Consider the following 14,269-nt stretch of genomic DNA (forward strand, 5'->3'; position numbering starts at 1 on the left):
CAACCCTCTTCAAAATCCCCCCTCCACTACTCATCTTTGCACTAGCCCACCTTTCTGCCAATAGTCGCTTATATCTCACCCGAATATAAATAAATAAATAAATAAATAAATAAATAAAATATATATATATATATATATATATATATATATATATATATATTGGTAGTAGGTTGGTAGACAGCAACCACCCAGGGAGGTACTACCGTCCTGCCAAGTGAGTGTAAAACGAAGCCTGTGATTGTTTTACATGATGGTAGGATTGCTGATGTCTTTTGTCTGTCTCATAAATATGCAAGATTACAGGCATGTCTTGCTACTTCTACTTACACTTAGGTCACACTACACATACATGTACACATTTATTTATACACACTCATCTGAGTTTTCTTTGATTTTATCTTAATAGTTCTTGGTCTTATTAATTTTCCTTTTATATCCATGGGGAAGTGGAATAAGAATCTTTCCTCCGTAAGCCATGCGTGTTGTAAAAGTCAACTAAAATGCCGGGAACAATGGGCTAGTAACCCCTTTTCCTGTAAAGATTACTAAAAAGAATAAGAAGAAGAAAATTGTCAAAGTGGGAAGTCTGAATGTGCGTGGATGTTGTGCAGATGATAAGAAAGAGATGATTGTGGATGTTATGAATGAGAAGAAGCTGGATGTCCTGGCTTTAAGTGAAACAAAGCTGAAGGGGGTGGGAGAGTTTCAGTGGAGAGGAATAAATGGGATTAGGTCAGGGGTTTCAAATAGAGTTAGAGCTAAAGAAGGAGTAGCAATAATGTTGAAGGATAAGCTATGGCAGGAAAAGAGGGACTATAAATGTATTAATTCAAGGATTATGTGGAGTAAAATAAAGATTGGATGTGAAAAGTGGGTTATAATAAGCGTGTATGCACCTGGAGAAGAGAGAAGTGTAGAGGAGAGAGAGAGATTTTGGGAAATGTTGAGTGAATGCGTGGGGAGTTTTGAATCAAGTGTGAGAGTAATGGTGGTTGGGGATTTTAATGCTAAAGTGGGTAAAAATGTTATGGAGGGAGTAGTAGGTAAATTTGGGGTGCCAGGGGTAAATGTAAATGGGGAGCCTTTAATTGAGCTATGTGTAGAAAGAAATTTGGTAATAAGTAATACATATTTTATGAAAAAGAGGATAAATAAATATACAAGGTATGATGTAGCACGTAATGAAAGTAGTTTATTAGATTATGTATTGGTGGATAAAAGGTTGATGGGTAGGCTCCAGGATGTACATGTTTATAGAGGGGCAACTGATATATCGGATCATTATTTAGTTGTAGCTACAGTTAGAGTAAGAGGTAGATGGGAAAAGAGGAAGGTGGCAACAACAAGTAAGAGGGAGGTGAAAGTGTATAAACTAAGGGAGGAGGAAGTTCGGGTGAGATATAAGCGACTATTGGCAGAAAGGTGGGCTAGTGCAAAGATGAGTAGTGGGGGGGTTGAAGAGGGTTGGAATAGTTTTAAAAATGCAGTATTAGAATGTGGGGCAGAAGTTTGTGGTTATAGGAGGGTGGGGGCAGGAGGAAAGAGGAGTGATTGGTGGAATGATGAAGTAAAGGGTGTGATAAAAGAGAAAAAGGTAGCTTATGAGAGGTTTTTACAAAGCAGAAGTGTTATAAGAAGAGCAGAGTATATGGAGAGTAAAAGAAAGGTAAAGAGAGTGGTGAGAGAGTGCAAAAGGAGAGCAGATGATAGAGTGGGAGAGGCACTGTCAAGAAATTTTAATGAAAATAAGAAAAAATTTTGGAGTGAGTTAAACAAGTTAAGAAAGCCTAGGGAAAATATGGATTTGTCAGTTAAAAACAGAGTAGGGGAGTTAGTAGATGGGGAGATGGAGGTATTGGGAAGATGGCGAGAATATTTTGAGGAACTTTTAAATGTTAAGGAAGAAACAGAGGCAGTAATTTCATGCACTGGTCAGGGAGGTATACCATCTTTTAGGAGTGAAGAAGAGCAGAATGTAAGTGTGGGGGAGGTACGTGAGGCATTACGTAAAATGAAAGGGGGTAAAGCAGCTGGAACTGATGGGATCATGACAGAAATGTTAAAAGCAGGGGGGGATATAGTGTTGGAGTGGTTGGTACTTTTGTTTAATAAATGTATGAAAGAGGGGAAGGTACCTAGGGATTGGCAGAGAGCATGTATAGTCCCTTTATATAAAGGGAAAGGGGACAAAAGAGACTGTAAAAATTATAGAGGAATAAGCTTACTGAGTATACCAGGAAAAGTGTACGGTAGGGTTATAATTGAAAGAATTAGAGGTAAGACAGAATGTAGGATTGCGGATGAGCAAGGAGGTTTTAGAGTGGGTAGGGGATGTGTAGATCAGGTGTTTACATTGAAGCATATATGTGAACAGTATTTAGATAAAGATAGGGAAGTTTTTATTGCATTTATGGATTTAGAAAAGGCATATGATAGAGTGGATAGAGGAGCAATGTGGCAGATGTTGCAAGTATATGGAATAGGTGGTAAGTTATTAAATGCTGTAAAGAGTTTTTATGAGGATAGTGAGGCTCAGGTTAGGGTGTGTAGAAGAGAGGGAGACTACTTCCCGGTAAAAGTAGGTCTTAGACAGGGATGTGTAATGTCACCATGGTTGTTTAATATATTTATAGATGGGGTTGTAAAGGAAGTAAATGCTAGGGTGTTTGGGAGAGGGGTGGGATTAAATTATGGGGAATCAATTTCAAAATGGGAATTGACACAGTTACTTTTTGCTGATGATACTGTGCTTATGGGAGATTCTAAAGAAAAATTGCAAAGGTTAGTGGATGAGTTTGGGAATGTGTGTAAAGGTAGAAAGTTGAAAGTGAACATAGAAAAGAGTAAGGTGATGAGGGTGTCAAATGATTTAGATAAAGAAAAATTGGATATCAAATTGGGGAGGAGGAGTATGGAAGAAGTGAATGTTTTCAGATACTTGGGAGTTGATGTGTCGGCGGATGGATTTATGAAGGATGAGGTTAATCATAGAATTGATGAGGGAAAAAAGGTGAGTGGTGCGTTGAGGTATATGTGGAGTCAAAAAACGTTATCTATGGAGGCAAAGAAGGGAATGTATGAAAGTATAGTAGTACCAACACTCTTATATGGGTGTGAAGCTTGGGTGGTAAATGCAGCAGCGAGGAGACGGTTGGAGGCAGCGGAGATGTCCTGTTTAAGGGCAATGTGTGGTGTAAATATTATGCAGAAAATTCGGAGTGTGGAAATTAGGAGAAGGTGTGGAGTTAATAAAAGTATTAGTCAGAGGGCAGAAGAGGGGTTGTTGAGGTGGTTTGGTCATTTAGAGAGAATGGATCACAGTAGAATGACATGGAAAGCATATAAATCTATAGGGGAAGGAAGGCGGGGTAGGGGTCGTCCTCGAAAGGGTTGGAGAGAGGGGGTAAAGGAGGTTTTGTGGGTAAGGGGCTTGGACTTCCAGCAAGCGTGCGTGAGCGTGTTAGATAGGAGTGAATGGAGACGAATGGTACTTGGGACCTGACGATCTGTTGGAGTGTGAGCAGGGTAATATTTAGTGAAGGGATTCAGGGAAACCGGTTATTTTCATATAGTCGGACTTGAGTCCTGGAAATGGGAAGTACAATGCCTGCACTTTAAAGGAGGGGTTTGGGATATTGGCAGTTTGGAGGGATATGTTGTGTATCTTTATATGTTTATGCTTCTAGACTGTTGTATTCTGAGCACCTCTGCAAAAACAGTGATAATGTGCGAGTGTGGTGAAAGTGTTGAATGATGATGAAAGTATTTTCTTTTTGGGGATTTTCTTTCTTTTTTGGGTCACCCTGCCTCGGTGGGAGACGGCCGACTTGTTGAAAAAAAAAAAAAAAAAAAAAAATATATATAGATCTATATATATATATATATATATATATATATATATATATATCTATCTATCTATCTATCTATCTATCTATCTATCTTTCTTTCTTTCAACACACCGGCCGTATCCCACCGAGGCAGGGTGGCCCAAAAGAAAAAACCAAAGTTTCTCCTTTCAAATTTAGTGATATATACAGGAGAAGGGGTTACTAGAACCTTGCTCCCGGCATTTTAGTCGCCTGTTACAACACGCATGGCTTACGGAGGAAGAATTCTGTTCCACTTCCCCATGGATATAAAAGGAAAAGTATTAAGACCAAGAACTATTAAGATAAAATCAAAGAAAACTCAGATGAGTGTGTATAAATAAATGTGTACACGTATGTGTAGTGTGACGTAAGTGTAAGAAGAAGTACCAAGATGTACCCGAAATCTTGCATGTTTATGAGACAGAGAAGAGGCACCAGCAATCCTACCATCATGTAGAACAATTACAGGATTCCGTTTTACACTCACTTGGCAGGACAGTAGTACCTCCCTGGGTGGGTGTTGTCTACCAACCTACTACTACTTGTAATACTGTTACCAATTTCATGTACATTAACACTTTCAGGGTCCAGAGGCCAAATTTCAAAGTGCACACCAGGGTCCAAGAATTTTCAAAAAATAATTTTGTTATTTTTTTCTCATGAAATGGTAGAGAATCTTTTTCTGAAGGTAATAAAACAAAAAGTACAAAATTTGATGGACAACTGACAAAATTATGCTCTCGCGAATTTTTATGTGTCAGCGATATTTACGCATCGGTGATTTTGCTGACTTTGACTCCCATTTTAGGCCAATTACATTATTCCAGTCGACCAAATTCTTAGCTATTTCACTAGTATTACTTTTATTCTATCGACTGAGCACAAGAAATCACCAAGTCAACTGTTTCAACTACAAAATAAAGTGATCGGAAATTGGCAATTTGGCCAATTTAATGCAAAGTTCAAAATATTCCAATTTCAAAATAGGGTCCAGAATAAACAATGCAGGCATTCCTGGCACTAAACTAGCATTTCCTCTTTTCATTAGTTACATTTTCAGGCTTTACAAATGAATTCCATTTTGATTTTTAATTCTCACAATGAATTTTCATTCAAACCAAAAAATAGAAGATTTACTGTCATGCAATATTGTAATAATTGTATAAATAATATCAGCACATTTGTGAACGTATATTAGACCCAACAGCTGGTGTGTGTTAGACGTGTGAGGTCATTTGTTTACTCTTGAACATCGGCAAAAATTTAACATTTCCACTACTTTGAGCTCAGTTTCAAGCTATTTTCAGTACTAAAAACAATCAAAATCATCTCTATTTCTGTAATATATCTTCCATTCTATCAAGTGAGATAAAGATACCCAGATGTTGCACGTGTCTTAATTTCATCTTGTCGGTATTATATATCATTCTTGCACAACTTGTCAGACACTGCAACATCATGGAATCTTGATTCTGAGGACATGTACATAACCTTCACAACTACGACAACAACTACTACAGCTAACCCATCTCTTTGGGAAGGACCTACTTCCACTGGGAAATCCCGCCTACCAGTGACTATGCCCTCGTCTGCTACATGTCCCATTTCCACCTGACGTAAGTACATAAGCGCCAGGCTCCTTGCTTCTGCTTCAGAATCTCCACGACTACGGTGCTCTTCGCACCTACTCCAAGGTTGAGGGACTGATTACCTCAACTTCTGTATATAGTCCTACTGTCTTCAAGTTATGTCCTGGAATTTGTATCGATAGAGCCACTGGATGGCAAAACGTCTACAATAAAGATACCCAGATGTTGCACATGTGTCTTAATTTCATCAACCAAAATTTATGGTACAATAAGAAAAAAATGGTTTAAACACCATTTTTAGAGCTACAGGTATTCTAATTTACTACTGCATAAACCGAAAACAATCATTAAAAGTGGCCCGGTGGCCTGGTGGCTAAAGCTCCCGCTTCACACACAGAGGGCCCGGGTTCGATTCCCGGCGGGTGGAAACATTCGACACGTTTCCTTACACCTGTTGTCCTGTTCACCTAGCAGCAAATAGGTACCTGGGTGTTATTCGACTGGTGAGAGTCGTATCCTGGGGGACAAGATTAAGGACCCCAATGGAAATAAGTTAGACAGTCCTCGATGACGCACTGACTTTCTTGGGTTATCGTGGGTGGCTAACCCTCCGGGGTTAAAAATCCGAACAAAATCTTATCTTATCTTACTTTTTCTGAAGTTAAATATGATTAAAACACTACATAATTATCACATATGATACTGTTTGCTAGAGGAACCTGAAACTGTCAGAACCATGACTATGGAAGTGACAGTAATTCTACATTAAAGTAATGAAAAAATATCAGACACTCTTATAAACTTGTTGTGATGTATATTATGTCTTATATTGTAACAGCAAAATAAGACACTAAATATCAGAAACAAAAACTGTTAGTTAAAAACCTCATTTTAGGCCTCACCTTGCCGTGCATCTCAATGGCAAACTCAAACCCGCCAAGTTTGGCATGATTTGTGGTGACAAGATGGAGGGCGTGCGAGGAAAGTGCTGTATGGAGCCAGTTGTGGGCATGGAGGAACAGTAGAGCCTCTACCACCCCCACCAGGATGTCCACTGTACCACCCACGCTCAGGTCCCGGTGCTGTGAAAATGCTACTCATTAAATATCTCAATGATTTGTGAAAAATCGTAAGTGCATACAGGAGGGCCCTGCTTATAAAGCAGGTTAAGTTTTGGGCTACTGCTGCAAAGCAAAGATCACTCTAAAGTGAATCATAGCCTTTTTCACTTTCAAATGCATATAAAAGCCTGCTAATATATTTACATTATCAAATATTGAGTAATATAGCTAGGGCTGAAAAATGCATATACAGTACTCGCATTACTTACCTTAAAATATTGTCATCCTTAGCTTATAGTGAGTGGTGACTATAATGTAAGAAGTCTAAATGAAAAATGCATATAATTGAAAACCACTGCATTAGCAAAATGCTCAAAGCACTGTAAAGTGGGGCTTTCCTGTACCATATTTTCTGGCATATAAGGTACATAAGCATATAAAACAATGTTTCCAAGCAGTTGTAATGCAATGCAAGTAAACAACTGTTAAAGCATAAACCAAAGCCAACCCTTGACCCTGACCTTGAGCGTATAAAGCAAAGGGTGATTTTCCAAGACATCTGGGGTAAAAAAAAAAAAAAAAAAAAAAAGGGCACCTTATATGCCAGAAAATATGGTAATTATACGTTAGTTCAAAAGAATTTGAAAAAAAAAAAAATGCTATTAATTTTAATATTAAAAGTGGACAACATTATTATCAATTAGACATTCTGAAATTCCCAGAATATATACATTTCATCTTTAGATAATAAATTGTATCACTGTATCAACATGTAAGGGCCCAGACTGTTTAGCACTACCATAAGATATGTATCAGAAACACTGCTGGAACAAGTGTAGAAGTTTTCAAGAAGCAATTGGACGTGTACCTCTAGCAAGTGTCAGATCAACCAGGCTGTGATGAATGTGTGGGCAAGCAGGCCACCAGCAGTAACAGCCTGGTTGATTAAGCAAGCCAAACAAGCCTGGCTCATGGCCTGGATGCAAGTAAGAAAGCTCTCAAAAACCTTTCAAAGGTATATACATGTATATGAAAGGTAAGACAGCCAGTATTTATTAAATCTTTACATCATTTTCATCCATACAATACGTCATTCGGGAGCAAGGGGGTTAGTAACCCCTTCTCCTGTATATATTACTAAATTTAAAAGGAGAAACTTTCATTTATTCTTTTGGGCCATCCTGCCTTGGTGGGATACAGCTGGTTTGTTGAAAGAAGAATATTTGTCAATATATCTTGTAACAAACCCAAGTTAATATAATAAATATATTTTAGTGTGGAGTTAGGAAATTTGGTACATAATATAAGTCTATTCTTAAGATCAAAGGTCAGTCTACATTTATTCAACTTAACAAAAGCAGGAAAAGCAAACTGGGCAGTCAGGCAGAATAATTTGAGTGAGCTTGGCTGCCTTAATCATTAAGACCAAATTTCACGTAAGTACCAACCATCAAGTATACATTAACCCCTAAAGTAAACAGGGCAGTATGTATATACTGTACTAAGAAATACACCTCAGTTTATGTATGAATACAAATTTTTATTTCTTTATGCAAAATAAAATAAGGCAGTTTACATGTAATAAAACATTGGTAGGCACAAAAGAACACCACTAGTATGCAATGCATACCTAGTTAATAAAGTAATTGTCAGGAAACATATTAATGTATTTACCAAAAGTCAGTTCTAATCATATGAAGACTCACTCTGTGGCTCAGAATATCTTTAAGGATTTTTTTTTTTTTTAAGTGGTAGAGCACTCTACCCTCTCAACAGTGGCATTCAGCTGGTGAGAGAAGATGAGACTCTTGTGTCCAGTCAAAGCTGCAGGTCATTTTCCCACCCAAACACCCAAGGTAGTATAGTGTTCACCAGTTCCTCTTGAGTAATGGGTGTCAACAGAAGGTGGTACTGCAATGAAAGTGCCACCTGGGAGTCTAACAGGGAATGTTATGCATTGCTTTCATCAGCGTAGTGACAATGCTAGTAAGGCAATTTGTGCCTAGTCACATTCAGGAATGAATAAGTGCAAATTAACACCTACTGTGAGTGTCATTATTTTGAGACAACTCTGGAATGCATAATTATAGTTGTGATTTGCACCAAACTATCATTTTTTTTAATCCCTACTCTTTTTATATATACAGTACTGTATTTTTTTCTTAAATTCTTCATAAAAAAAAAGGTATTTTTTCCAACTTTTTTATTATTTGCCTGGAGTTTTACCTGGAGTTTACCTGGAGTTTACCTGGAGAGAGTTCCGGGGGTCAACGCCCCCGCAGCCCGGTCTGTGACCAAGCCTCCTGGTGGATCAGAGCCTGATCAACCAGGCTGTTACTGCTGGCTGCATGCAAACCAACGTACGAGCCACAGCCCGGCTGGTCAGGTACCGACTTTAGGTGCTTGTCCAGTGCCAGCTTGAAGACTGCCAGGGGTCTGTTGGTAATTTCCCTTATGTATGCTGGGAGGCAGTTGAACAGTCTCGGGCCCCTGACACTTATTGTACGGTCTCTTAACGTGCTAGTGACACCCCTGCTTTTCATTGGGGGGATGTTGCATTGTCTGCTAAGTCTTTTGCTTTCGTAATGAGTGATTTTCATGTGCAAGTTCGGTACTAGTTCCTCTAGGATTTTCCAGGTGTATATAATCATGTATCTCTCCCGCCTGCATTCCAGGGAATACAGGTTCAGGAACCTCAAGCGCTCCCAGTAATTGATGTGTTTTATCTCCGTTATGCGCGCCTTGAAGGTTCTCTGTACATTTTCTAGGTCAGCAATTTCACCTGCCTTGAAAGGTGCTGTTAGTGTGCAGCAATATTCCAGCCTAGATAAAACAAGTGACCTGAAGAGTGTCATCATGGGCTTGGCATCCCTAGTTTTGAAGGTTCTCATTATCCATCCTGTCATTTTTCTAGCAGATGCAATTGATACAATGTTATGGTCCTTGAAGGTGAGATCATCCGACATGATCACTCCCAGGTCTTTGACGTTGGTGTTTCGCTCTATTTTGTGGCCAGAATTTGTTTTGTACTCTGATGAAGATTTAATTTCCTCATATTTACCATATCTGAGTAATTGAAATTTCTCATCGTTGAACTTCATATTGTTTTCTGCAGCCCACTGAAAGATTTGGTTGATGTCTGCCTGGAGCCTTGCAGTGTCTGCAATGGAAGACACTGTCATGCAGATTCGGGTGTCATCTGCAAAGGAAGACATGGTGCTGTGGCTGACATCCTTGTCTATGTCAGATATGAGGATGAGGAACAAGATGGGAGAGAGTACCGTGCCTTGTGGAACAGAGCTTTTCACCGTAGCTGCCTCGGACTTTACTCTGTTGACTACTACTCTGTGTTCTGTTAGTGAGAAAATTATAGATCCATCGACCAACTTTTCCTGTTATTCCTTTAGCACGCATTTTGTGCGCTATTATGCCATGGTCACACTTGTCAAAGGCTTTTGACAAGTGTGACCATGGCGTAATAGTGCACAAAATGTCAATGAAAGTTTAGGTATAAAACAAACACAGGATTCATTAGAACATGGCTCTACTACCCTGTGTAACTAGGGTCTGCCAAATAGTCAGGATAGAATGGTTAGTCTAACATTTGGTGGTTGTGTCAAAATGTCTGGGGAGCAGCAGACGCTGTGTAGACAACAATACACTGCTGATGCTGTTGTAAAACATGGATTAGTGCTTACTGATTTTGTTGGTAAATCTGAACAGTCTTCATCAACGATAAAAAAAGAAAGTCTATACCTTCCTCACTCTTTACCTATCATTAATGCCATCTGACCCTTGAGATATGAAACAAATCATACTCAGTGAAGATAATCAAATCCATTACCATAGTCCAGCACTTAGTGGTCTCCACCCACCACCAACAAAGATGAACCTATGGTACCAATGGGAAGAAAGGGGTATGAGCTGACCTCTTTGGCTATGAACACATCCAGGAGGGTAGTCCACTTCTAATAATGGAAAAGTGTAGTGTGTTTCATTCTACAGCACAAGCCAGGTTGCATGCATGTGCTGGATCTAAAACAGGCAACCACAGCCCAGCTCCTTATGACAGAAGTTCAGAATGTCCTTGTGCAAAGCCAAATCCCCAGTGGAAAACAGGATTTAGACAATACAGAGGCTGAAGAAGAGACCCTACAGCCACACTTGAGCACAGAGGCACAAGGCTAAATGCAGGCAGAGCAAGGTCCACTGATCTCCTCCCTGGTTGTGGTGGGACAATGCTGCAGGATATTTAGTGCCAAATGCACATTTATTTTTAGTTTTTAAAGATGGAGTGCCTATTTGTCAGAGCCGGCTCCTTTTCATATAAATGTAGGCACTGTACTTCATGTACTTAATGACATCATATTACATATTTATGGCTCTTGTATAGCTGTAAATCAAGTATTATTTACTGGATACTGAGTACCAATATTACATAAATAAATAAAGACAACCTAGGTACAGGATGGCCACCACTAATCCGGCATCATCAGGACCTGTAGGGTGCCGGATTAGCGATTCTGCCAGATTACAGAGTTGTTAGGTTAGAATACACTCAAGCCAATGGTGATATCTACGCATTGGCAATTTCACCCACTTTACACCCTACTTTTGGCCCATTCCATTGTTTCAGTCTTCCAAACTTTTAGCTATTTCACTAGTATTCCTTCTATTCTGTCTACTGAGTACAAGAAATCACTCATTCACCTATTTCAACAACCCAATAAAGTGGTCAGAAATTGGTAATTTGGCCAATTTCACACAAATTTTCCAAAGATGCCAATTTCAAAATAGGGTCCAGAATAAACATGGCAGACATTCCTGGCACTAAAATAACACTTTCTCTGTTCATCAGTCATGTCTCCAGGCCCCTCTTATATTACTCTTGCTTTCCATTTTGAATTTTTATTCACATGCAGACTACTGCATTATTGTAATAATTGTATAAATAATGTCAACCCATTAATGACCATATATTAAATCGGCCAGTTGAACACGTATTGGACAGTGAGGTCATTTGTTTACTCTTGAACATCGGCAAAAATCGAACATTTCCACTACTTTGAGCTCAATTTCAAGGTACTTTTCGTCATGAAACCAATCAAAATCATGTCTATTTCTGTAATATATCTTCCATTCTATCAAATGAGACCCAAAAAAAGTGAATACAACCATAAAAACCATACAAAAATGCACCGCAGTCACTGTTTTACACCAGTCACAGTTTTTCTTCCACATTATGCACCGCATGCTACACTATTTTTTTTATATAGTGCACACATACCACATAGATCCATTCTTACATATGTAGGCCCAAATTTACCAGTCACAGCTCATCTGAGTGAGCTGAGTTCATAGGGACTGACAGTGGCTTCAAAACCACCTTATCTTTTATGGACAATGTATAGTGTATGTCCTAGATAGTAGGTTGGTAGACAGCAACTGCCCAGGAAGGTACTACCGTCCTGCCAAGCGAGTGTAAAACGGAAGCCTGTAATTGTTTTACACGATGGCAGGATTGCTGGTGTCCTTTGTCTCAAACATGTCTTGCTACTTCTACTTACACTTAGGTCACATTACACATACATGTACAAGCATATATATATACACACACACCCCTAAGGGTTTTCTTCTATTTTCTTTCTAGTTCTTGTTTATTTCCTCTTATCTCCATGGGAAAGTGAAACAGAATTCTTCCTCCGTAAGCCATGCGTGTTGTAAGAGGCAACTAAAATGCCGGGGGCAAGGGGTTAGTAACCCCTTCTCCTGTATAAATTACTAAATTTAAAAAGAGAAACTTTCCTTTTTCTTTTCGAGCCACCCTGCCTTGGTGGGATATGGCCGGTTTGTTGAAAAAAAAAAAGTATGGTGTATGTGCTTTACACAATGAGAAGCATTTCTTTTATTCTTTGGAACCATGGCTAGGGCTAAAAGTAAGCAGGTTATAACAATAAATGGAAAAAAGAAATTGGAATGACTTGTGCAGCAAGTAGTGCCACCAAACAGTAGCAGCAGGATGGTGTACAGACTTCAGAAATTTGAAATTATGCTAGCTGAAATTAGTGCCGGATTACTGATGGAACCGGATTACTGACTGCCAGATTAGTGATGGCTTACCTGTACTAGGTTGGTAGATAGCAACTACCCAGGGAGGTACTACAATCCTGAAAGCGAGTGTGAAACGGAAACCTGTAACTGTTTTATGTGATGGTAGGATTGCTAGTGTCTTTTTCTCTGTCTCAAACTCACGGGATAACAGATATATCTTGCTACTTCTACTTACAATTAGGTCACACTACACATGTATGTACATGATTATATAAACACACCCATTTGGGTTTTCTTTTATCTTTATAGTTCTTGTTCTTTATTTCTTCTTATCTCCATGGGGAAGCGGAAAAGAATTCCTCCTCTGTAAGCCATGCGTGCCATGGGAGGCAACTGGAATGTTGGGAGCAAGGGGCTAGTAACCCTTTCTGTACAAATTACTAAATTTAAAAAGTAAATCTTTCGTTTTTTTTTGGGGGGGTCACCCTGCCTCAGTGGGATGCAGTCTTTCTTGCAGTGTAACATATGTTGGTATAACCATACCTTTGAAAACTAACATTTTGGTGGTTCAGGTGTGCAAGTACCAAGCAACAATCCTGCAGAGAGCAAAAATTGATAATCAGGATTCAACATATTGGGACATTGTTGTCTTACATGATAATGGTGTTTAATTTTCTAGACTCCTAGCATGATGGTAATTAGCTCCAGTGGAAGATCTATTGGGACATGATATATACTACTTTCCTTCCAAATTCACATATTTGTTAATTTTACTTTGTATATCACCTATATGTGTACTACAGTTACATAGTGCAAAGTGTGCCCTGGATGGTCCTTCAACTTCAACCTGTCAAGTTGTAAGACATGATCTCTCAGTTGGGGAAGGCTTCCTACAGCAATAAGTAATCTTTGTTTGATATTCAATCTTTGTTTATACATGTCCAGAGTCCTCAATCCTCCAATGTTGTGGTTGAGGCTTCTACTTGTTGCATACCTTTTAGATTTTTTAATGTATATTTTCTTGCACACATAGCTATTGCAGCATACATGGGCTTTTGGATTACTAACAACAGCCTGGTTGGACAGGCAATCACTATGAAAGCCTGGCCAAAGGCCAAACTACAGAAAAAAAAAAAAGGTCCTTGAACCAAGTCACAAGTAAATCAGTAGGAATAAATTTTGTCTTAACATCATTCTTGACTCAATTCTTTACATTTTGCTGTTAGTGTTCAATGTTCCATGGCAGTTGAGGAATGTGGGTGAATCTGATTTGAAGTCTGTGTGTCCTTCCTGATTTATTCTGAACAGTTCTTATCCTTACTGGGGCAGCTGACCAGGAGACAGTCATAGCTGCACAAAGTCCAACATGCAGTTAAGTTGTAATATTGCCCTAACTTTACTTAATTTGAGCAAGTATGAGTTAGAGGATTGCATATTCCTTCCTGTAATTCTCATCATGACTCCACACTTCTGTTTTCTGCACACATTTAATTTTGTCAGCCTCATTTAAGTTCAGGGGCGATGATAGAATCTTCCATAAGTGTAAGATTAGAAAAATCTAACCTTGAGGGCATATAATGATAATATTGAACTCAAATTTAGTTTTTCTATTAAACCTCCTCTGATGGGTCGTATTTCAACTATGATTGATGGGTCATATTTCCCTCTTGAACGAGGTGGAAGTAAAAGAGCAATGCTG

At 38.9% G+C, this 14,269-nt stretch overlaps 1 protein-coding gene across 10 annotated transcripts in view; it reads right to left on the minus strand.

The window, feature by feature from the left end:
• Positions 1-14,269, minus strand: part of LOC128693168 (uncharacterized) — a 587,947-nt gene that overhangs the window by 44,496 nt on the left and 529,182 nt on the right. For all 10 annotated transcript variants that reach the window (XM_070089473.1, XM_070089477.1, XM_070089479.1 and 7 more), the window contains one exon: positions 6,361-6,540. In XM_070089473.1, coding sequence (XP_069945574.1) covers positions 6,361-6,540 — 180 coding nt within the window. The remainder of the gene's footprint in view (positions 1-6,360; positions 6,541-14,269) is intronic.

The sequence above is a fragment of the Cherax quadricarinatus genome, chromosome 28, assembly GCF_038502225.1.
Source record: "Cherax quadricarinatus isolate ZL_2023a chromosome 28, ASM3850222v1, whole genome shotgun sequence".
NCBI classification, from domain to species: Eukaryota; Metazoa; Arthropoda; class Malacostraca; order Decapoda; family Parastacidae; genus Cherax; species Cherax quadricarinatus.